Source organism: Mustela putorius, unplaced genomic scaffold, assembly GCF_011764305.1.
Source record: "Mustela putorius furo isolate JIRA1106 unplaced genomic scaffold, ASM1176430v1.1 tig00000117_pilon_pilon_pilon, whole genome shotgun sequence".
NCBI lineage: Eukaryota > Metazoa > Chordata > Mammalia > Carnivora > Mustelidae > Mustela > Mustela putorius.
In genome coordinates, this window is record NW_025421286.1 from 672,309 (window position 1) to 697,372 (window position 25,064).

The following is a 25,064-nucleotide window of genomic DNA, read 5'->3' on the forward strand; positions in this document are numbered from 1 at the left end:
CCATCAAAATCCTTGAGGAGAACACAGGCAGCAACCCCTTCGACCTCAGTCGCAGCAACATCTTCCTAGGAACATCGCCAAAGGCAAGGGAAGCAAGGGCAAAAATGAACTATTGGGATTTCATCAAGATCAAAAGCTTTTGCACAGCAAAGGAAACAGTTAACAAAATCAAAAGACAACTGACAGAATGGGAGAAGATATTTGCAAACAACATATCAGATAAAGGACTAGTGTCCAGAATCTATAAAGAACTTAGCAAACTCAACACCCAAGGAACAAATAATCCAATCAAGAAATGGGCAGAGGACATGAAAGACATTTCTGCAAAGAAGACATCCAGATGGCCAACAGACACATGAAAAAGTGCTCCATATCACTCGGCATCAGGGAAATACAAATCAAAACCACAATGAGATATCACCTCACACCAGTCAGAATGGCTAAAATCAACAAGTCAGGAAATGACAGATGCTGGCGAGGATGCGGAGAAAGGGGAACCCTCCTACACTGTTGGTGGGAATGCAAGCTGGTGCAGCCACTCTGGAAAACAGCATGGAGGTTCCTCAAAATGTTGAAAATAGAACTGCCCTATGACCCAGCAATTGCACTATTGGGTATTTACCCTAAAGTTACAAATGTAGTGATCCAAAGGGGCACGTGCACCCGAATGTTTATAGCAGCAATGTCCACAATAGCCAAACTATGGAAAGAACCTAGATGTCCATCAACAGACGAATGGATCAAGAAGATGTGGTATATATACACAATGGAATACTATGCAGCCATCAAAAGAAATGAAATCTTGCCATTTGCAACAACATGGATGGAACTAGAGCGTATCATGCTTAGCGAAATAAGTCAAGCAGAGAAAGACAACTATCATATGATCTCCCTGATATGAGAAAGTGCTGATGCAACATGGGGGCTTAAGTGGGTAGGAGAAGAATAAATGAAACAAGATGGGATTGGGAGGGAGACAAACCATAAGTGACTCTTAATCTCACAAAACAAACTGAGGGTTGCTGGGGGGAGGGGGTTTGGGAGAAGCGGGTGGGATTATGGACATTGGGGAGGGTATGTGCTTTGGTGAGTGCTGTGAAGTGTGTAAACCTGGTGATTCACAGACCTGTACCCCTGGGGATAAAAATATATGTTTATAAAAAATAAAAAATTCAAAAAATTAAATAAATAAATAAATAAAACTAAAATGTTTGTTCACGGTAACTGGAATTTAGGCTGCTATCCACCGAGTAAAGTGATGGCTTAACAAGTCAGTAAAAGCAAGGTACATTCTGAGTAATTTAAATGAAATATACACTTTAAATATACTACCATGGAGTTGGAGAGTGAAAGCAATATATATTCTACTATGTACACTCATGAAATGCTTTAAGAAATCAAAACACAATTTTTATAGTGACAACTCTTGCACCCCTAAAATATATGCTTTCCATTAGATGGCAGTGTAAGCTCAGGTTTAAATCTGGAAAGGTTTAGCCCATGCCAGGGAAAGACCCAGGTACATGGGTTGAGTGGTCACATACAGAACTAACAGCAATGTTCTCAACATATCACAATTTGCTTTCGAGTGTGAGAAAATTCTATAGTAATGACCTGTGAATGAGAAAAACAAAAACCACTTTGAGAAAAATTCTAACCACCTCACAGAGTAAGGCCAGGTTATAGTTGTGTTACTGCATTAAAGAGAACATGTTTTCTTGATTTGGCAGATGGAAAGATGAAAGGTGGGGAGGCTAAAACAGTAAAGTCGGTTTATATAGTTTTTTTGAGTGTTTGTATATTATATTCAATTCTTTTAGCTTTCAATTTTTAGCATTATTTTCACTCTGTTGTATTAAATATTATGAGCTTGCTCTTGGTTGTATATGATGCTGTTTTCTTTCTTTCCTCCCTTTTTGGGGTGCAGGGTCTGAAAGGTTCTGGACTTATGCACTGTATCACAGCCCACAAAATTGTTTTTATAAATTCTAAAAAGCGAATTTATCCAAGACTCTTCTCTTCTATACTCATACTGAGAATTATTTTGCCACCCGTCCCTTGTTTGTGGGGAAACTGGTCAACTTTCCTTTCTACCAAAACACCAAATTGATGAGAAGAAAATCAGATTTGCATTGCCCATAAAATCCATGTGGAAATAAAGCATGTATTACTGGTCCATCAAATGACTAGACAGCCATTCCCATGTAATTATTTAACAACAGTTTAATAATAATTAATAATAAAAAGTTGTAGATCATATAAAAACAAGGGCAAAGCTCCATTTTTATGTCCTCACTTCCATATGTGTATGATCTCCAAAAACATAACTTAATATTCTCAAGTTAGACAAATATTTCTTTTAAGAAATATAACCTAGCAGGGCGCCTGGGTGTCAGTCTATTAAGTGCCCAACCCTTGATTCTGGCTCAGATCATGATGTCAGGGTTATGACACTGGGGCTCCACGCTAGCTAGGCAAGGAACCTACTTGAGATTCTCTCTCCCTCTTCTCCTGCCTCCCCACACCAGTTGGGCAGGTGCCCATGTGGGTGCACTTTCTCTCTCTCCCTCTCTCTTAAAGAAAAAAAAGGAATATAACCCAGTGAGAGCTTTTACTTAACATGAACCTGTTTTACCTTTTCTTTCTGTTTAAATGGTTTGTCTCCATTACAATTTAAGCTATGCAAAGAACAGAGACATCTGTGACAATCAATATAATAAATCAGAAATGCAGACTTTTTATAACTAAATCGTAGTCCCAGTTCAAAGTGAAGTCTGTCTGTTTCCAAGCAATTAGTAACATTTTTATAAGTATCAAGGCATCATTTGTGCACAACATCAGTGAAAAATTTAGGAATATGAAGGACTTAAGCAGTCAAAGGAGGCAGTTGATAAAACTCAGTAACTAAAAGACGACAGCATGCACCCTGGGCACACCAGTAAAATGTTTATTAAACTCTGACTTACAAGAAAACTATATTCTGCTACTCTTACTTGCTTTTCCTTTTTTTTTTTTTTAAAGATTTTATTTATTTATTTGACAGAGAGAGATATCACAAGTAGGCAGAGAGAGGGAGGGAAGCAGGCTCCCTGCTGAGCAGAGAGCCCGATGAGATGCAAGATGCGGGACTTGATCCCAGGACCATGAGACCATGACTGGAGCCAAAGGCAAAGGTTTAACCCACTGAGCTGCCCAGGTGCCCCTCCTTACTTGCTTCTTTTTATTCAGATGAACTGGCCACAACACTATAGGACCTCCCACTGTTCCACATCGTACATCTGACTGTCAGCTGAAGAGAATTTCATCAACATTCACAATGCAATTACCAGCAGCTGATTCATCTTCCAAAGTGGCATCACAATTTTAATGATAAATCATTAGGACCACAGTATTTTATAATAAGCAATCATAATTCTTCAAACCTTCTAAATAATATATTTCAACAAACAAGTAATATTAAAACCCTAATATTCCTTCTCTAATGACATTTTTTTAAAAATTAAAATTAGATCCTGTCCCAACCTTTTTTTTATAATTAATATACAATGTATTATTTGCCCCAGAGGTATAGGTCTGCAAATTTTCAGGCCTACAAATTTCACAGCACTCACCATAGCACATACCCTCCCCAATGTTCATAAACCAGCTACCCTATCCCTACTCCCCTACCCCCCAGCAATTTTAAACAAAAGAAACATCCAAATGTCATTAATATACAGAAATAAAAACCAGTTCGGAAATACTCTTGGGGATTCTAACCTGAATGTACATCATTCCGTACGGAGAGCAAAGCTTTTATTTAAAAAATACTGAGTCAGGAGGGCGCCTGGCTGGCTCAGTTGATACAGCATGCAACTCCTGATCTCAGTGTTGAAAGTTCAAGTCCTGAGCTGGGTGTGAAGCCTACTTAAAAAAATAAAAATAAAAAAGTAAAATAAATAAAATAAATCAAGTCAGGGAAATAAAACCCACATCAATATTTTAATACCCACTTTTCCTTTCCTTTTCTCTTTTTCTAAAATAAGATTTCTCAATCTGAAGTCAGAGGATTCAGTAAAATAAATGCTGTTTTCCTGACAGTATCTTTAAAAAATAAAAAGGAATCATGAAAAGCATTTTTCTGGCCAAAAACTTTCTCTTGTTTTCTATAACTCTTTGTACTTTCACCTTTCATTTTCTTGCTTTCTAGTATTCTAGCCTGTCTTTCTTTTACTGAAAATTTCAAGACTTTAAATGTACAAAAGAACTACTGGAGTCCTTTCACGGTCTGGAGGGCCTTCCCAGTGTTTTCTGATTCTATAGAAACCTGTGCCTTTCTCTGTTCCTATTTTTCGACTAAACTGTAGAAACAGACGTTAACTAATGGAGGACTGATGGTGACTAGAGAGCCTAAGCCACAGAAATACCTGCCAGGTGATGATGCAACTAATTACCATGCAGTAGATATGGTCAGTCTACATCTTTCAGCATTCCTCACTGACTATTATGTCTACCCTCTGGAATTTCCTCTGAACTGGCTTTAACATTTTTCTGGCTTTCCTATTAATTAATGAATTAAATAAAAGCTCTTAACATGTTCATTTTATATTTGTATGAGAGTCATGGCTTTACCTTTTCAAAAGACTATTCTATGGCTAAGCAAATTATTATTTGAAACTTAAGTAACAACTTGAAATAAATACTACTATTAATTTTACAGCCATTTTAGCACTTCTTAAATTAATGTATGTAATGCTTTTTAAAGATTTTAATATAATTTGTTACCCTGAAATCTCAACAGTTATTAAAAAGAGATTCTCTTCCTAAGTGACTGAGCAGAGCCTGAACAGTATATGATGCAAGAAGAGCAAAAGCATCATTGTAACAATGACTAACATTTATTAAGCACTTGCTACGAGCAACACTCTTCTAAAGCATTCACTCTCTGAATCCTCACAAACACCCTTTGATACAGGTACTGCATGTTGCACCTCAGAAAACTGAGGCAGAGTAGTTAAGTAACTGGCTCAAAGTCCTACTGCTAGTAAGCTGGAGAGCTAAGGCTCAAATGGAGTTTGGCTCTAGAATAAATTAGACTACCTCACAGAGAAGAAAAAAAAAAAAAGAAAGAAAGAAAACTTCTAAAGAGCCCAGCACATTTAGTGCCATTATTCCTGGCTGCTGTTACCAATGTTCCCTAAGAATAATCCTGACACATATTAAGAAAAAGTGCTATTAGAGAGAGTTCAAGCCCATCCCTTTTCTGGGTAGCAGCAAAAACAGAAATAATAAAGACAATTCAAAACTGGAAGGACCTGAGAAGGTAAAGAAGTCAAATAGGGGTGAGTTATATGCCAAACTGAAAATTAAGAAAATACATTTTATGATAGTAAACATTCAATTTAATCCTCCCATTGATAGTTTTGTCTAAAGCTCATATAAAATTCATACAGTATTCCTATATTCCCTGTGCCCAAATATAAAATTATATTTTCCTTATGAAAGAACAATCAAAAAGGACCTCCTGCTCTACACTTTTTTTGTGGCAGGCCTTGGAAAGAAGCTGGCTTCTAAGAGTATTAAAGCAGGCTGTTTAAAGGCTTCCTATCAACTGCAAAGTCTATTCATGGTTGAAACTGTGCTCAACTAAATAGCTAGCAATTACCATTCTTTCTGGACTTTTCTGATCCTCAAACTCCTTTATAGAACACTGAAATCCTTAAAACATCTACAGATGCCAAAGAGCTTCAAAGATGTGACCTAGGATAGTCCAAGTTCACTAAAAGCTGCTAAGCTAAGGATTTTTCAACACATGGTGAATTCCCAAGACAAACACTTGCTCCTTTCCTCTTAGCCAGAGGTAAAAGCCCACTAGGTGAAAAGAAGCTTGCTATTTGAATTACTAATGGTCTTCAAGTGTAGGCTTGAACGTTAAATATATAAAGATTAGTATTATTATATTATATTATATTATATTGTATTATATTATAGTGTTAACAGAACTAATTTGTCACCTTCGGTAACTGTTTATAGAGCAACACTCAGTATATAACTCCATGAGCAGAATCCCAAGGTTAGAAAATAAATTAGACACAATTAATATATTAAATGAATTGATTAAGATAGATATAAGGATAGAGGTACTAATTATAAAAGTTGCTAAAATACTACCCTAGCAATTAAGAAAATCATAGATTTGTTTACATCTTGAACACTCTCATTTACCTGCCGTAATTCTGAGAGATTAAGTCTAGATTAAGTATGAATTATAGGCAGGGGTTGTAAAAAAAATAAAAGACTACAGTGGGCCTAATCATTCTAAAATATTTCCCCAAAACACCAAGCACATGGAATGTTCTATTTTGATCTCAAGTACCACCTAAATATTTAAACTCACCAGCCCCAGATAAGTTATTACAAACTTCAAGATACTTTACTTCCTCACAAAAAGTAAACTAAAAAAACTAATGAGGTAAGTAGTTTTCGCCGAAATTTTTAACTAATTGGAACATTCACTAGGCAACAAACTGACCAGGCTTCAGAATAACACTTGAACCCAAACAACAGAAATGTCTTCAACTGTGTTTCCCTGGATGTTTCTGGAGTTTCCCTCTTTACTTGGAAGTATATGAAACTTTTCATCAATAAAGAAAACTGAAGGCAAGATGGTACTCACTTTTCAATCTCAATGCCAAGAGGATTAGCAGGACGTAGAGACAAGGGGGGAATTCCTTTATTCCTGTCAGTACGCATATCATAATAATTCATTTCATCAACCCACACAGCAGATTGATCCAAAAGACCTGCCAAAATGAGGAGCACATCCTTAATGAGATACAAACTAACACTTTCCCTATTGCTTTACTTTTTAAAGATCTAATACAAAATGCACACTAAGGTGATTTTTGAGAAATCTGAAAGCACAAAAGCTGTGGTGCTTTCGTTTTTGTTTCTGTTTTTTTTAATGGTTGGTGGCTTGATTAAAAACACTAGGAATCTATAAAAAGGTAAATACAACACCTCTTGGTTCATGATTTCACTGTACACTATTCAACAGAGAAGGAACACTAAGCCTCTTAGAAAAAATTCTGCTAAAACAAATGTATTTTACATGTAACAAAAAGTAAAATTAATTCGGTTCATTCAAAAAATATCCAACAATTCCTTATATAAAGAAAACAGTCAAACACTTTCCAAGAAATGCATGGCTTGTGTAATGGAAATGACCAGGATATTCAGGAAAAATAGGTAAACACTGTCAACAAAATATAATCTCTGAAAACGGTACCCTCTTCTATGTGACTGAGTTCTTTGTCATTCACTTTGGCATGGGACTCACAGGCTTACTACCTCTAAACCTGGGTTCAAACAGAAAATGGGCAAAGGGCCAATGAGCAGAGGAGCAGCTTCATGAGGGAAGGTATTTGATCCCAGGCAACTTCAAGCTATATGACCCTTTGTGAACCCACAAATTCTATCAGCACCGACAGTTCCGCCAGAATGCAACAAGAGGCTTTGTTAGAGGTTTTATTAAAATCTAGATATTCCTAAATTAGGCCTGATAAGCCTTTATTGAGTTTATACTGTGCTAGGTCCTGCCAGGGTACTTTAGAATAAAATAAATTATCTTTATCTGCCATATAAATATGATATAAAACATTGCTGGGTTCTATCAGTGTTTTAAGTTCCTCCAGAAAACTGGTAACAAGTTCTGGCTTTAATTTTCAGTTTTTGAATATATTAAATGAGTAAACAAAAACAGGGAATATTATATATGCACAGATATATGCATAGGCACACATATATGTGTGTGTGTGTGTGTGTGTGTGTGTGTGTTCCATTTTGTATTCTCTCTTAAATTTCTTATCTAAATTTTTATTTATGGGAAAAAAAATCTAGGATTCTAAAGAAGCCAATGCTGTAGAAAGGCTCTACACTCTAAGTTAGAAAACAAAAACAATCTGCAAAATGATTTACTTTTCAATATAAGAGAGAAGTATGACCTGGGCTTAATTACACCTGTGATATTCCTACATTACACAAATATTTACCAAGTACTAACCATGTATAAGACATCACAAGACCACAAAGATGAACCTGACATTAACTTTTTGTAAGGGTCTATACTAAGCACTTTATATGCACGCTGTAACTCATTTAATCCTACAGAGTAGGTAATATTGTTGTTCCACTTTTATCCACAAAGAACTAGCATTGAAGTTCCACAGTTCATAGTGCCAGACCTCAGATTAGTATTCAGAGTTCAGCTCCTTGGATCAAGTTCTTAACCACCCCTAATATAAGGAAGGAAGTGTTAGGTACACAAAAAGTAACATTTAAAGTGCTACAGCATACAAAAAAAAAAGTGCTTATTTCTTGTTCCGAGGGCCAAAAACACATTTTGACCAGGCAACATTTTGTCCTGGCCTCAAAGGATAGAGGAAATGAAGGAAACAAGAACATTATTTAGATAGTATTATTGCTAATTTGGCCAAATGAGGAGGATATTTTACCTCAAATATTGACTGCATAATAGAAAGAAATGCAATTACTGTTTTCAAAATCAAGGAACTAAAATTGACAAAGCAAAATGTTAAAGAAATAAATTTTATAAAGAATTTAGGATGATAGTCCTCTCATGATCATCATCTTTAGGTTTCACTGTTAGCTCACCAAACTGCCTTTCCAAAAGTAATGCAAATTTTAACTAATACCCCATTCCTGTCAAAATAAACATAATCTAAATTAATAAGATGTGAGAGTAGGTAAATTTTATACAAATCTACCACTTTTAGATTTTGAAAGACAAAAGCCATTTTCATTTTCCTCTTTAAAAATTAAAGTTAAGATGATACCTATTTTTTCAGGTTTGAGTAGCTTGAAAGACACTGTTGAGGTTCCTTTGCCACCTGACTTGGTTGTGACAATAATGTCTCCTTTGTCATTTTTAGCTTGTCCCACTCGACATACTATTTTACTTGCAGACATCCATTCTGCCGTCAGGAGGCAATTATGTCCACAAATTGTCAGACCTGAAAATAAAAGCATGTAAGTAACAAAGTTCAAAAGAACAAAGATAAGATCATAGACACATCTATTACATAAAAAGACAATTCTTCTCTCAGTATTACCAGGCTTTTTCCATGAAGTGAAAAATAAATCTAAAAATAACATTTCCTGTTCAATAGTTATTTTTATTGAATATACCCAATGTTACCTGCAAATATACTGTCTCTACTAATTTTTGTCTAATCCTTTTTCTTTAGTATCTAAGACTTCTTTAGATTATATTTAAGTTTCTTCAAATATCAATGGAATTAAAAAATAATGACCATAATAATTATGTGTAGGCATTCCAAATACTCAGACTATGCAACTCTTAAATTGCTTCCATAGGTTTTTATGGGAAATTATTGTTAATTATTAGAAATCTAAGTTATTGACATAAATTTCTGACACATACTAAATATATCTATCATTCCCTAAAAATTTATTTATTCATGTTCCTGAAAATAATGCACACTTACTTTTCCTAGCATTTAAATTATATATGGTATACATAGTATACACTTTATTTCAAGCAGAGCCTGGAGTCTGGTAAATCCAGTTGATGTTCTAGGGCCTTACTGGATTATTATTTCATTTTTTATATCTGTATCCTACACTGGTAGTTCATGCTGCCTTGGTGTTTCCCTAATGATACTGTCACTAAACTACATTTAGTGAACCAGAACTCCCAAAATGTCAACTCATGCCTGAAATCTCAGGCCCTGATAACAAGTAAATTACTATAATTTCGGCAGTAATCAAACAGGGAGGCAATGAAAGATTATAGTGAGGAAGATGTGACCCCCAGACAGAACACCAATATATCACCATAAGGACAACTGCCAGCTCTTCTACTACTTATTTTATTTGTATTTTCCATTTCTGCAAAACAGAACAAGCTCGTAAATATTTTTTGGAAAAAACAAGCCAAAATGTATGTGGCAAAGACCCAGACACTTCACACTTTCTATTCTCATTATTTAACTTTTTGTATTGCTCAGCAGTCAATTTTGGCAATTACAATTTTTTTTTTTCAGATACCAGGAACACCTCAACTAATGCCAAATTGGCTGCTGAAAAAATGTAGGAAGGGATTCAAGTCATCTTTTTGTCACAACTTTAAAGCACTGTTTGGTAAGAATATTAACCATAGAGTAATAAAAACAATCACCTTTTAGAGATGCATTTGTTAAAATAATGAATTTCAGAGATTTCCCTAAAACAGCCATTATTTATACATGTATGGAATTCTGCCTTTCTTTTTTTCTTTTTTTAAGATTTATTTATTTGGGAGAGAAGCAGGGAGGTGGGAAGGGATGGGCAGAGGGAGGAGAAGCAGGCTCTCCACTGAACAGGGAGCAAGATGTGGGCTTGATCTCAGGGCAGATGCTTACCTGACAGCCACCCAGGCACCCCTGGAATTCTGTCTTTCTAACAACAGCATTTAAAGTTTTCTGTTAATTTTTTTAAATGTATAATGACATTTACACATTTTTAAATGCATTCATAATTCAAAATTATTTTTTCAATATGAGAATGTCTTTAATATCCTTCCTGAAAATTTTTGAAAGTTTTGAAAAATGTAAACAATTTAAGAGATTCAAAACACTCCTAGAACTCCTCTCCATCTTTAAGAGAAGCACTCTGAAACACTTCAATGAGTATTTGCTCAAATAATGTTTATGCATACACATATCAGTCTATGTATATTTTAAATGATGGAAAAGTCTTTAATATACTAAGCAGTTTAAGTGTTACAGGTGATAGGTATTTTGATATCACTCTAGGTTAACACATTCACTTAATATTGTAAAATTTTATAATATCAAAAAGATTCTTGTGATTTTATATATTGACTCGTTTCAGAAAAGAAACTAACTCACTAGTAAATGTCAGGACTTAATATAAAGTCATTCCTAAAATAGGTTCCCTGCTGGAGAACAACCTTATGATTAAAACTGAAGAAGGAGAGCAGATTTAAAATATATAGACAGGAAGTCTTAAAAACATGTTCAGATGAGCAAATATAAACGATATCCGTGACAGTACAAGCTAGGAAAAAGCTACCCAGAACAATAGTTTATTCATCTAGTTGTAGTGGCTATCAAGGTTTCTGTGACTTAATATCTGCTCTACATTTTAACTAAAAAAAAAAAAAAAAATCACAATTTTAAACATAGATTCAAACAGATCATTTTAAATGTCATAAAAATTAAATAAAGTCACAAGACCAATTTATTAATTTCTAAAGCAACATTTTTGCTAAGTTACTGCAAACTGAGAAATCTGCTTCATAAAATATAACATCTTTTTTTTAAAGTAGCTTGTAGAATTTCAAATAAACTGTTTTTATAACGTTTCACTTGGCTAGCATAGATATCTTCTGAGCTAAAAACACCGAAATTATTTAGCAGATTGGGTTTGCTTTTTTAAAAAATGGTTTCTAAGCAATACATAGGCAGGTTGAAAGCTGAACTAGCAAGGTTTACAGAAGTATACACAGTCAAATAAGAATAGCACTGCTTAAAGCTAAAGCAAGATTAAAATTTATATAGACTAGTAACTATCATGTTAGGAGCTCCAGTTAAAATGTAGGACATAACCTCCATCTTTATGGTTTACTTCTATGCATTCTAGGGACTCTTCCACTTTGGATAAAGAAAAATCTAGAATGAGCTATGTCAAAAATCAAGACACTGGATTAGATAAAACTATCTTCATAAGAATAATTAATTTTTCAGATGCCTGGGTGGCTCAGTCCGTTAAGCATCTGTCTTCAGCTCAGGTCATGATCCCACATTGGGCTCCTTCCTGTTAAGGAGCTTGCTTTTTCTGCCTCTGCCTGCTGCTCCCCGATTGTGTTCTCTCTCCCTCTCTCTGACAAACAAATAAAATCCTTTTTAAAAAAGAATAATTAATTTTTGTTTACTGAAGAATCAAAAACTATGGCTAGAGAAAACAAATAAAATAAGACATATTTAAATAACACTAGTGAAAAGAACTAGCTAGGAAGTGCAAAACTCATTTATTAAACATAGCGCCGAGCTCCAATTCACTTTCTCTTTCCAAAGGTTTTCCAGATGGCCAAAAAAATAATCTGTCAACCTGCACCAATAATGCAAGAAAAATAAGTTCCAACTCACAGTCGCCAATATTTTACCAATACATCCCACATAAATTTTTAAAAGATTTACTTATTTGAGAGAGAGAGATAGCACAAGTCGGGGAGGAGCAGAGGGAGAGGGAGATACATATTCCCCACTGAGCAGGGAACCTGATTCAGGACTTGACTGCAGGACTCTGGAACTGTGCCCCAGGCCGAAGGCAGAAACTTAACAGACTGAGCCACCTACATGCCCCTAGGATCCCTCATAAATTAAGAAGAGTCAAGAGAATGTTTGAATCTAGATAAGTTTATATGGTAATCAGCATATATGTTGAATAGCATATACTAAAATCTCTCACTTCCTCATTCTGAATGCATCTCTTTTCTAAATGCATCTCAGAGTTCACAAGAAAATAATCCTACCTGACCAAACAATTATAATATACATACATATAAATATATAAACATACATATATATGGAATATTACTCAGCCATTAAAAAAGAATGAAATCTTGCCATTTGCAATGACATGAATGGAGCTAGAGAGTATCAGGCTAAGTAAAATAAGTCAGTCAGAGAAAGACAAATACCCTATGATTTCACTCATATGTGGAATTTAAGAAATAAAAAAAGTATAGAGGGGAAAAAAAAGAGAGGCAAACCAAGAAACAAACTCAACTATAGAGAACAAACTATTGGTTACCAGAAGGGAGGTATGCGAAGTGGATGGATTAAATAGGTGATATGGATTAAGAAGTGCATTTGTGGTGAGTAGTGGGTACTGTATGAGAAGTGCTGAATCACTAAGTTGTTCACCTGAAACGAATAATATACTATATGTTAACTAAGGGGAATTAAAAAAAAAACTTAAGACAAGCAAGGGATGAACCACTTACAAACATGAATGTTTAAATAATCAGCAGTAGGAGGTCTTCATGTTACAGAGTAACATGCTACAGAGTGGGAGTAGAGGGGACAGACCCTATACAAACTAATAAATTCATATAGTGCCAACAGGATAACAGGATACAGGATACAGGATAACAGTCCTTGAACTTAAAAAGATTAAAAAAAACAGATACGAAAACCTATGATGTAGCTTAGCATAAATATATAAATATCAGGGAAGCTTAAATAAAAAGACAGATTAAGGGACGCCTGGGTGGCTCAGTTGGTTAAGCAGCTGCCTTCGGCTCAGGTCATGATCCAAACGTCCTGGGATCGAGTCCCACATCGGGCTCCTTGCTCTGCAGGGAGCCTGCTTCTCCCTCTGACTCTGCCTTCCACTCTGTCTGCCTGTGCTCACTCTCTCTCTGACAAATAAATAAATAAAATCTAAAAAAAAAAAAAAAAAAAAGACAGATTAACATGGGTGGGAATTAGTGTGAAGAGTTTTTTTTTTTTGGTTGTAAGTCTCAAGTTTTGACAGACAGAGACTATTCGTATTTCAGATCTATGGTGGGGCTCTCAAGCACGATGAAGCATCAGTGTGGCAGAGGAAAGGAAATAAGTAAGATTCACAGGTCTTAGTAAGGATATGCACCTGGTGAGAGTAGATAGTTTCTTCTAGGTGAACTGAGGATAAGACCAACTGGTACTGATATCACCAGGAGATAGAGTTTAGATTTGATTTGAAGGGCAATAAAGAACAGAAGAGATACAATTTCCAGAGCACTACAGAACAAATACAAACAGATACATAATGGAGGGAAAACTAAAGTGGGCAAAAATAGCTAGAAAGGATATTTGGTCAATCAAAGCAAGAGAAAGCAAGGCTGAGGAAAAGAAGGCAAGTCTCAGCTGTGGGAAACTTTCTGAAGGACTCGGTGAAAAGCAATTTAGACAAGATTTGATAAATAATGATTTTTACAAAGAAAATCAAGAAAACCAAATAATTCTTTCATCTTTATTCAGATTATTCCATAAAGATCACAATGTTTTTTTTTTTTTTTTCTATCAGCTTATCTCAACTGCCCACTATAAAAATGAAAACATAGTTCTTGCTCTTACCTATGAGGTCAGTTGGGCCAGTTCCCAGGTTTTCTCCTCTAATTGTGACCTTTGTCCATGGTATTCCTTCATTTGGAGATATGCCTGTCACAAGAGGGGGTTGTCGTGATCGGGACATTGTGCTTTGTTTGGGCAAACCAGAGGTCTAGTTACAGAAGTAATCTGCTAAAAAAGAAAGGAAAGTATTAGTGACAACTGAAATAAGTATTAACTAAAAATACAAGAAAGCTAGAGATTCAATACCAAACATAAAAAGTATTCTTAAACGTGAAGCTCCAAAATTTTTAGCTGTTATTTAACCTACCTGCCAACATTTACTGAACATTAAATTTACCAAGGACATTATAGCTGGTACTGTGAGGGAAATGTCAGAAAAATAACAGACAACTAAGCTCTTGGTTCTGGAACTTTCAATATGATAGAACCTAATGTCACCATTAGCTCCATACCTACACCTGCTGAATCCCAAAAATATGCTAGAAACTGTGCTACTGACCAAGTTGTTAAAGGAAGACGTTCTGATTAATCATGTTCATAAAAATTAAAATACATTCCCATAGATGTACTGAACTTCACTATCATGACCTGAGGCAAAGGCAGACACTTAACTGACTGAGCCATCCAGGCAACCCATTGGGTTTCTTTCTTATAACACACACAAAAATTTACTCCAAATATACTATAGACCTACATGTACAAGACAAAACTATAAAATTCTTTGAAGAAAATGCAGGAGTAAATCTTTGTGATCTTGGGTTAGGCAAACACCTCTTAGACACAACACCATATGCAACAAAAGGAGAAAAAGAGATAAACTGGACTTGGTCAAAATTAAAAACCTTTGTGCTTCAAAGGACACCATTTAAAAAAGTGAAAGACAACCCACAGGAGAAAATATTTGCAAATAGTGTCCCTGATAAGAGACTTCTATCTAGAATATATAAAGAGCAATTACAACTCACTGTAAAAGTGAATACTTAAAAAATGGGAAAGAATCTGAATAGACATTTTTGCAAAAAAAGATTTAAAAAATCCAATAAAGACATGAAAAGATGCTCAAATGTCATTAGCCAAGGAAATGCAAATCAAAAATCAAACCCACAATGAAATATAACCTTATACGCACTAGAAGGCTATAATCAAAAAGGCAAAAAATAATGTGTTGGCAATGATGGGGAGAAATTAGAACCACTGTGCATTGCTGGTGGGAATATAAAAGATATAGCCACTCTGGAAAAGTTTGGTAGTTCCTTAAGAGGTTAAACACAGAGTTAATATACAATTCACTGATTCTACTCCTAAGCAGCTAAGCAGCTACTCCTAAGCACCTAAGCAAGTGAAATTTAAATATATGTCCACATAAAAATATGTCCATGAATGTTCACAGTAGCATTAATAAAAGTCAAAGAGTAGAATAACTCAACAGTCTATAAATGAATGAATGAGAAAGTAAAATGAAGTATATCCATACAATGAATATCATTTGGCATGAAAGAAAAAAGAAACAAAGTACTCTCATGTGCTTCAAAATGGATCACCCTTGAAAACATTATACTAAGTTATTAATGAAGCCAGTCAGAAAGAACCACACACTAAATAACCCCATTTATAATAAATGTCTGAAAGAGAGAAATCTACAGAAACACAAAGTAGCTCTCTAGGGCTGTAGAGGGGAGATTGAGAGGAACTGGAGTGAACTGCCAGTAAGTATGGTCTTTTCAGTAGTGATGAAAATTCTAAAGCTGATCATGGTAATAGTTATACAATTAAGTGGTTATGCTGAACACAACTGAATTTTTCATTTAAATGGGTAAACTATATAGAATATGAATAAATCTATTTTAAAAAGACAAAGAATTCTTTGGATAGTAAGTTTAGAGAGGAATATAATGATCACTATTTTTGTTAGGATATTTCTGAGAATTTCAAAACCACTCACTCAATACACATCCATACTGGATACTCAATTTTCATCTAAGAGAAAACTCCAGTCTACTTAGCACAGAGCAGGTAAACTTAATCATAAAGCCACAGTTTTATGGCTTAAGGAATAGGAGGATGAAAATTTTAAGCTAACAGAGTAGCTAGAAGGAGAGGAGGAGGGGTGCCTGGGTGGTACAGTGGGTTAAGCCTCCAACTCTTGGTTTTGGCTCAGGTCATGACCTGAGGGTCATGAGATCGAGCCCCACATCAGTCAAGCTCCAAGCTGGGAGCAGAGCCTCCTTGAAATTCTCTCTCCCTCTTCCTCTACCCCTCCAGCGTGTGCATATGCTCTCTCTCCTTCTCTCTAAAATAAATATATCTTTCAGAAAGAAGGAAAGAAAGAAAGAAAGAAGAAGAAAAGAAATAAAAAACAGAAAAGGAAAGAAAAAAAAGAAACCAAAAGAAAAGAGAAAAGAACAAAGTTCTGGAGTAGAGGGGGCCACAGACGCAGAAAAAAATATTACAGAAACCCCTGACTGGCCCCTGAACTGCACTTCATAGGTTGCAGAGGAGAGACTGCAAGTAGCACGACATAGACCAAGAGCTTAAAGAATGAAAGAAGTGAGCAAGGATTTTGGTAGCTGCCCACCACAGGGGAGACGAGAGGTTGAGATGTGAATCTAGTCAAATTAACAATGTCTGTTAAAAAACAAACAAAGCCAACACTCTCCAGAAGAACAGAACAGACTCCAAGGTCTCTAAATGTAATATCCACATATCTAGGACACAATAAAAATGAATGATCCCATTAAAAAATGTGAAAAATTGGGGTGCCTGGGTGGGTCAGTCATTAGGCATCTGCTTTCGGTTCAGGTCATGATCCCAGGGTCCTGAAATGGAGCCCCACATGGGCTCCCTGCTCAGCAGGAAGTCTGCTTCTCCCTCTCCCATTCCTCCTGCTTCTGTTCTCTCTCTCACTGTGTCTCTCTGTCAAATTAAAAAAAAAAAAAAAAAGTGAAAAATATGTAGCCCTTAGTCAAGTAACAAGTAGACAACAGAAACGAGATGAGCCAAATCCAAACCAGTATAAAATAAGAGTATAAAAGAGTATAAAATAAGCTATTAAAGAAATATATGACAATAATGAATGGATATATAACAACTCAAAATAGCAGAATTGAAATTATAAAAACAAATATTAAAAAATGGAAGTTTTAAGACAGGAAGGTACGGTACCTGAAATGAAAAGTACAATGACTGAGTTAAACAGAAATTAATTGAAGAAACAGTGAACATGAACATAGGTCAAGAAACTATGTAATATAAAGAATAGAAAAAAGAAAAAGGAACAGAGGTTCACTGACCTGTGGAAAATATCAAACACTGACTGCTATGAGTGGAATCTCAGAAACAGAGTAGACAGAATGAAGCAGAAAATAATACTTGAAGGAAAAAAGGTTTGAAATTTTCCCAAACTTACTGAAAACTATTATTTTCTAAATACCCAATAAGTCCAGCAATCACCAGGCAAGATAAATACAAAGAAAATCACACCTAGACACACTGAAGTCAAACTGTTAAAAATCAAAGATAAAGAAAAAAATATTAAAGCAGACAGGAAAAACAGTGACACATTATATACATAAGAATGACGATATGATGATAACTTCTAATCAGAAAAATTAAAGGCCAAAAGACAAATGGAACATCCTAGAGTGCTGAAAGGAATTTTTAAAAAGTCAGAAATGAAGTTTTTTTTTTAAGATTTTTATTTATTTATTTGACAGAGAGAGATCACAAGTAAGCAGAGAGGCAGGCAGAGAGAGAGAGAGGAGGAAGCAGGCTCCCTGCTGAGCAGAGAGCCCGATGTGGGACTCGATCCCAGGACCCTGAGATCATGACCTGAGCCGAAGGCAGTGGCTTAACCCACTGAGCCACCCAGGTGCCCCAGAGATGAAGATTTTTAAAAAGGAATTTTATGCTCTTGGAAAAACTGACAGCCACATTCAAAGAATGAGACTGGATCCCTATCTTACACTGTACATAAAAATCAACTTAAAGCAGATTAAAGATGTTAACACAAGAACTGAAACTGTAAAACTCATATAAGAAAACACAGGATGTAAGATTCTTTTTTTTTTTTAAAGATTTTATTTATTTACTTGAGAGAAAGAGAGAGCAGAGAGCAACAGTAAGAGGAAGAAGCAGACTGCACACCTGAGCAGGAAGCCCAATGCAGGGCTCAATCCCAGCCATGACCTGAGAAAAAAGGCAAACACTTAACCTCATGAGCCACCCAGACTCCCCAGGACGTAAGATTCTTGACACTGGTGTTGGCAATGATTTTGTTCAGATTTCACACCAAAAATAAAAGCCACAGGAGCAAAAATAAACAAGGAGAACTACATTAAACTAAAAAGCTTGTGCACTCTAAAGAAAACCAATAAAATCAAGGGCAATTACAGATGAGAGAAAATATTTCTAACCCACATATCCAACAAGTAGTCAACATCTAAATAGAAGGAACCTGTACACCTCAAAAGCAAAAAAAAAAAAAAAAAAAAAAAAAGACAAATAATCCAAATTTTAAAAATGAGCTGAGGACACTTTTCCAAAGAAGACATAGAAATGACCTACAAGAACACAAAAAGGTGCTCAAAGCGACTAATCATCAGCGAAAGCCAAATCAAAATCACAATGACATGATTACCCCACACCTGTTAAGATGTCTATTATCAAAAAGACAAGAGATATGGGACGCCTGGGTGGCTCAGTTGGTTAAGCAGCTGCCTTCGGCTCAGGTCATGATCCCAGCGTCCTGGGATCGAGTTCCACATCGGGCTCCTTGCTCAGCAGGGAGCCTGCTTCTCCCTCTGCCTCTGCCTGCCATTCTGTCTGCCTGTGCTCGCTCTCTCCCCCCCCCTCTCTCTGATAAATAAATAAAATCTTAAAAAAAAAAAAAAGACAAGAGATAACAAATGCTGGTTGTAGAGAAAAGGAGTATTTATACATTGCTGGTGGGAATATAAACTGGTATAGCCACTATGGAAAACAACACGGAAGTTCCTCAAGAGATTAAAATTAGTTTTTCATTATGGGTTTGCCACCAGAACAGAGGTGTCATGAAACCACTGTGAAATCCAAGCCAAAACGGGCAAGGAAAACACAGTCCATCACTATCACCATTAGACACATAGTTTTGGGCAAGTCTACCACCACTAGCCATCTGATCTACAAATGTGGTGGGATCCACATACGAACCTTAATATTTGAGAAGAAGCCTGCTGAGATAAGAAAGATCTTCTTCAAATATACCTAGATCTTAGATGAACTGGAAGTTTAATTTGAGCACAGTATCGCCAATGACCTCTCTCTGTGGAAATCTGAGACCACCAAGTGTTATGTGACCATCATTGATGTCTCAACACAGAGAGATTTTATCAAAAACAAACAGAACAAAACAAAAACATGTTTACAGGCATATGTCAGGGTAACCATGCTGTCCTGGAACGCAGACCTACAGCCTGCATAGTTCTGATAAGGATTAAATACAAGCTGGTTGTTACATTCTTAAAGGCTCTCATGACTGCCTGTAAATCTCAACAATAGTAAAGCACCAAAGAAATCTTGCAAAAGTAGTTTTATGAGTAGAAATTCAAAGGAAACGTGATCTAATATTCCTTATACGTCCCCTCCCCCTTGAACATGAAGCATGTAACTGCCAGCTTCATACAGCAAAAGTACAGCTATTTCTGCCCATGAGTCCTGTCCCTGTGCTACCTGAATACACTTTACTAAGTTGCACCCTGAAACATCTCAAGAATTCTTTCTCGACCACCACACTCAATGATCCCACAACAGAAAGATCCATGAGCATGCCCTTCTGGTTTACAGACTGGGTGTGAAACAACTAATTATTGGTATTAACAAAATGGATTCTACTGAGCCACCCTACAGACAGAAGAGATATGAGAAAATTAATTAATTCCTTACATACATTAAGGAAATTGGCTATAACCCTGACACACATTAGCATTTGTGCCAATTTCTGGTTGGAATGGTGACAACATGCTTTGGTTCACGGATGGAAAACAATCCTTAAAGATGGCAATGCCTGTGAAACCACACTCTTGAAGCTCTGAATCGTATCCTAAAATCAACTCACCCATCCAACAACCCCCTGTATTTGTCCCTCCATATCAGGACATCCATGAAATTGATAGTATTGGTTCTGTCCCTATAGGCTGAGTGAAAACTGTCAAACCCAGCATGATGGTCACCTTTTTTCCAGTCAACATTACAACTTGAGCTTGAGTGAAGTTCTTCCTAGGGCCAATGTGGGCTTCAATCAAGAATATGTCTGTCAAAGACGTTGATTAAGGTAACTCAGCTGGTGACAGCAAAAATGACCCACCAACAGAGGAAACTGGCTTCATGGCTCATGTGATTATCCTGAGACATCCAGGCCCAATCAGTTCTGGCTATGTGCCTGTGCTGGATTATCACAGAGCTCCACAATGCTCACAAGTTTGCTGAGCTAAAAGACTGATCATCAGGATGCCTGGGTGGCTCAATTGGTTAAGCAGCTGCCTTTGGCTCAGGTCATGATCCCAGCATCCTGGGATTGAGTCCCACATCAGGCTCCTTGCTCAGCAGGGAGCCTGCTTCTCCCTCTGCCTCTTCCTGCCACTCTGTCTGCCTGTGCTCGCTCTCTCTCTCTCTCCTCTCTGACAAATAAATTAAAAAATCTTTAAAAAAAAAAATAAAAAAATAAAAGACTGATCATCGGGACGCCTGGGTGGCTCAGTTGGTTAGACGACTGACTGCCTTCGGCTCAGGTCATGATCCTGGAGTCCCGGGATTGAGTCCCACATCGGGCTCCCAGCTCCACTGGGAGTCTGCTTCTCTCTCTGACCTTCTCCTCGCTCATGATCTCTCTCACTGTCTCTCTCTCAAATAAATAAATAAATAATCTTTAAAAATAAAAGACTGATCATCGTCTCGAGAAGAAGCTGGAAAATAATCTTGCCATTTGTGACAACAAAAGATAAAACTGGAGAACATATGCTAAGCGAAATAAGGCAGAGAGAGAAAGACAAATATTACACGGTTATCACACGTGGAACCTAAAAAAACACTTTTTGTAAAAAAGGCTAACTCATAGAAACAAAGTAAAATGCTTATTGTTAGGGCTTGTGGGGCCGGGGAATTGGGGAAAAGACAGAAAAGGATACAAACTGTCCTTTGTATCCTTTGTATCCTTTCCAGTTATAAGAAAGGTCTAAGGATCTAATGGTGACTACAGTTGATAACACTGTATTGTATAACAGAAATTCGCTGGGAGAATAGAACTTAAGTATTTTTTCCCCCAAAAAAAAATAAACAAAAAAGGGTAAAGAGGTGAAGTGACAGATGTGTAGATCAACCTAATTGTGTAATGTAGTATCATAATATATATAATAACAAATCATGTTATACATTTTAAGTATATTATAATTTTGTCAGTTATATACCTCAATAAAGCTGGCAAGAAAAGGAATAAGACTGGTTATTTTTAAATAAAGGAACCTTACTGGGAACAAATCTGCATGACAAGAAACACTGAAAGAATTTCTTTAATCTGAAGGAGAAATGACACCACACAGTAACTTGGAAGATTTTATAATTCTCGAGAAAGGATGAATTCATCAGGACATAACCATGTAAACTGTGTATACACCTAGTAATACAGCTTCAAAACACATGATGCAAATGCTGAGTGAAAGGGTCAAAGTGCTAAATCCACAATCATGATTGGAGATTTTAATATACTCTTTACATAGGGGCATCTGGATAGCTTAGTCAGTTAAACATCTTAGTCTTGATTTCAGCCCAGGGTCATGAAATCAAGTCCCATGTCAGGCTCTGCAGTGGGTATGGAACCTCTCTCTTCTCCCCTCCCAATGTCCCACTCCATCCCTTCCTCACACATGTGCCCATATGCTCTAAATAAATATATAAATAAATAAAGATAACAGCTAAACAAAAACCAAAAATTTGTAAAGCTACAGAATACATGAACAACACTACTGATCATCTTGACCCGACATATACCAAAGCTCCTTTTCAAATGTCTGAAGAATGTTCACCAAGACAGACTATATGATGGGCCATAAAGTAAGTCATAATGAATTCCAAAGACTGAAATCCCAAAGCTGTAAAGGAATTAAATTAGAAAGCTATAGCAATACAATATTGAGAAAAGTATCCAAGTATTTGGAAATTAAATAACAAACTTAAATAACCCAACAGTCAAAAAATAATGAACAGAGAAAAAAAATTTTAACTGAATATTAATGAAAATATAATCAAAATTTGTGAGACGGAGCCAAAGCAGGACTTTCACAGCTTATAATAAGAGAAGAACAGTTAAAAATAAGGATGTATGTTTTTATCTTAAGAAATTAGAAAAGGCAAAGCTAATAATAAAATACAAAGGGGCAGGGAGGAAGAACAAAGGAAGTAGAATAAAGAAAAGAACAAATACTGGTAATCCAAAAAAAAAAAAAAACCCACACAAAAAATAAAAAGAAATCAAGAAAAAATTGTAAAGCCAGAAGTCTTTCTGCAAAAATTAATCAATAAGCCTTAGCAAAATTCTCTTTAAAAAGAGAAGCACAAATTGCCAATCTCAGGAATGAAAGAGCAGGTAACTATAGATACTAAAGATATTTTTTAAAGAATAATGAAGGAATATTATGAAAAATTTTATGTCAATGAATTTCATAACTTGGATGAAGAAGAAAATTTCCTCAAAAAGGACAAGTCACCAAACTAACACAGGATAAATAAGAAATCTCAATACCTTCATTTTATTAAATAAATTAAATTCATCATCAAAAACTTTCCTACAAAGAAAAACTCCAGACCTAGTGGTTTCACTGAAAAAATCTATCAAACATTTAAGGAAGAAATAATAAAAAAGCATACACATATTTCAGAAAGCAGCAGCAGTGGAAATATGCCATGACCATGTGGGGTTTACAACAATACAGTAAGTACAACAGTAAGATTTGGCTTTCCAAAAAAAAAAGAAAAAAGAAAAAAAAGACAGACATCATGTCCATTTTTTTTTAATTTTTTTTTTTTAAGATTTTATTTATTTGTCAGAGATAGAGAGAGAGAGAGAACACGCAGGCAGAGGCAGAGTGAGAAGCAGGCTCCCTGCTACACAAGGAGCCTGATGCAGGACTCAATCCCAGGACCCCGACCGACATCATGACCTGAGCGGAAGGCAGTGGTTTAACCAACTGAGCCACCCAGGCACCCCACATCATGTAAATCTTAACAAGAATCTAACACCACTTCTGTGATGTTCCTGCCAAAAACGCGTAACTCAAAACTCATCAACAGACTGCCTAAATTCACAGAGAGTCCACAAAATAATTGGTGTGTACTCTTTGAAAATGTCAAGGTCAAGAAAAACAAAGAAAGGCTGAAGAAATGCTCTGTATTCAAGGACACTAAAGAGCATTACAACTAAATGTACTGTATGATCCTGGATAGATTCTAGTAGAAAAAAAATACTTTCTGTAAAGTACGTAATTGGACAAATTATCACCATGTGAATTTGAACTGTGGATTAGATGGTATGGTATTAATATTAAATTCTGACTTTGATAAGCATACTGCGGTAATAAAAGAGAACGTCCTTGTTCTTTATAACTACATACTGAAGAATTTAAGAGAAAAATAATGTTTGCACCATATTCTCAAATGATTCAAACAAATACATACCAATAGATTGACAGAATAAAAATAAATGGAGCAAAAAAAAAAAAAACACACACAAGAATGTAGGAGGGTTGGGGGGATGGGTTAAATAGGTGATGGAGATTAAGGAGGGCACTTGTAATGAGCAGCAGGTGTTGTATGGAAATGCTGAATTGCTAAATTCTTCACCTGAAATTAATATTATACTATACTGTTAACTAAGTAGAATTTAAATAAAAACTTGAGGAGAAAAAAAGCATAAAAAAGAGAAGTAAACAATTGGTGACTCTAGTTAGAGTTTACAGTTGTCATTTACCATAATTTTTCAAAAAACCTTCATAAGAGTGAGTTACTTTTACTATTTTTGAAAGTTTTCTGTAAGTTTGAAGCTGTGTCAAAATAAAAAGTTATCTAAAATAATGCTTTGGTAATATTTTAAAATAAAGCAAAACCAAATCAAATTAATATTCTCCTGCTAATCAATATATAAACCTCACTATTAGCCAAAAGATACTTATTTTCACATTTGCATTAGAAAATGCACAAATAAGCAATGAATAAACAGTTATTAAAAGACAGATGTGCTAAAACTAGTGTTTGGTTAATAAAAAAAAGAATGGTAAACCAAGCCCCATATACTTAACTACATTTAATAAATACACTAACAGAAATTTCAGATATAAAAATTCTTTTAATGGGTCATACTACTACTATCTCTTTAAACACGTTTCTAAATACATACAAAAGAGAAAAAGCTTGTTTTGAGATTGTGCTCTAAAACTATTATAAACTGATAAGCCTGAAATTTGGTAAGGTAACACATACTAATAAAAACTTTCAAGAGAGCAAAGACATATTTCAACACAAAGTTCTGACAACTGCTTTAATAAACAGAAACTATATTGCACAAAGATACCATAACACTGCAGGGAAAACAAACATTAAAGAAAGAATGGGTAATTAAGCTGCCTCATTGATTAATGTCTACAGTTCATGACAGAGGAAAATGCTTCATTCAATTGGCATGGAAAATTAGACCACCACTCAGTGGTAATTTAATAATATGTATTAATCCCCGTCTGCAGTATTAGACTATAAAAGTATTCACATAAAGAATAAATTTTTAAGCAGAAATATTCTACAATCCTTATCTCCAAAAAAAGAGTAGGGTGAAAACAAAAGAAATCACCACTGACATTAATATTACTGAAAAGGTGATTAAGAAGATACTAAACTGTCAGCTAC

At 35.5% G+C, this 25,064-nt stretch overlaps 1 protein-coding gene across 1 annotated transcript in view; it reads right to left on the reverse strand.

Annotated features, from left to right (window-relative positions):
* EXOC2 (exocyst complex component 2) overlaps positions 1-25,064 on the reverse strand; it is a 283,158-nt gene that overhangs the window by 217,935 nt on the left and 40,159 nt on the right. The window contains exons 2-4 of the mRNA XM_045089602.1: positions 14,145-14,309; positions 8,835-9,011; positions 6,656-6,782 (exon numbers count right to left, since the gene is read on the reverse strand). Of these exons, the coding sequence (XP_044945537.1) occupies positions 6,656-6,782; positions 8,835-9,011; positions 14,145-14,262 (422 nt within the window). The 5' untranslated portion in view covers positions 14,263-14,309. The remainder of the gene's footprint in view (positions 1-6,655; positions 6,783-8,834; positions 9,012-14,144; positions 14,310-25,064) is intronic.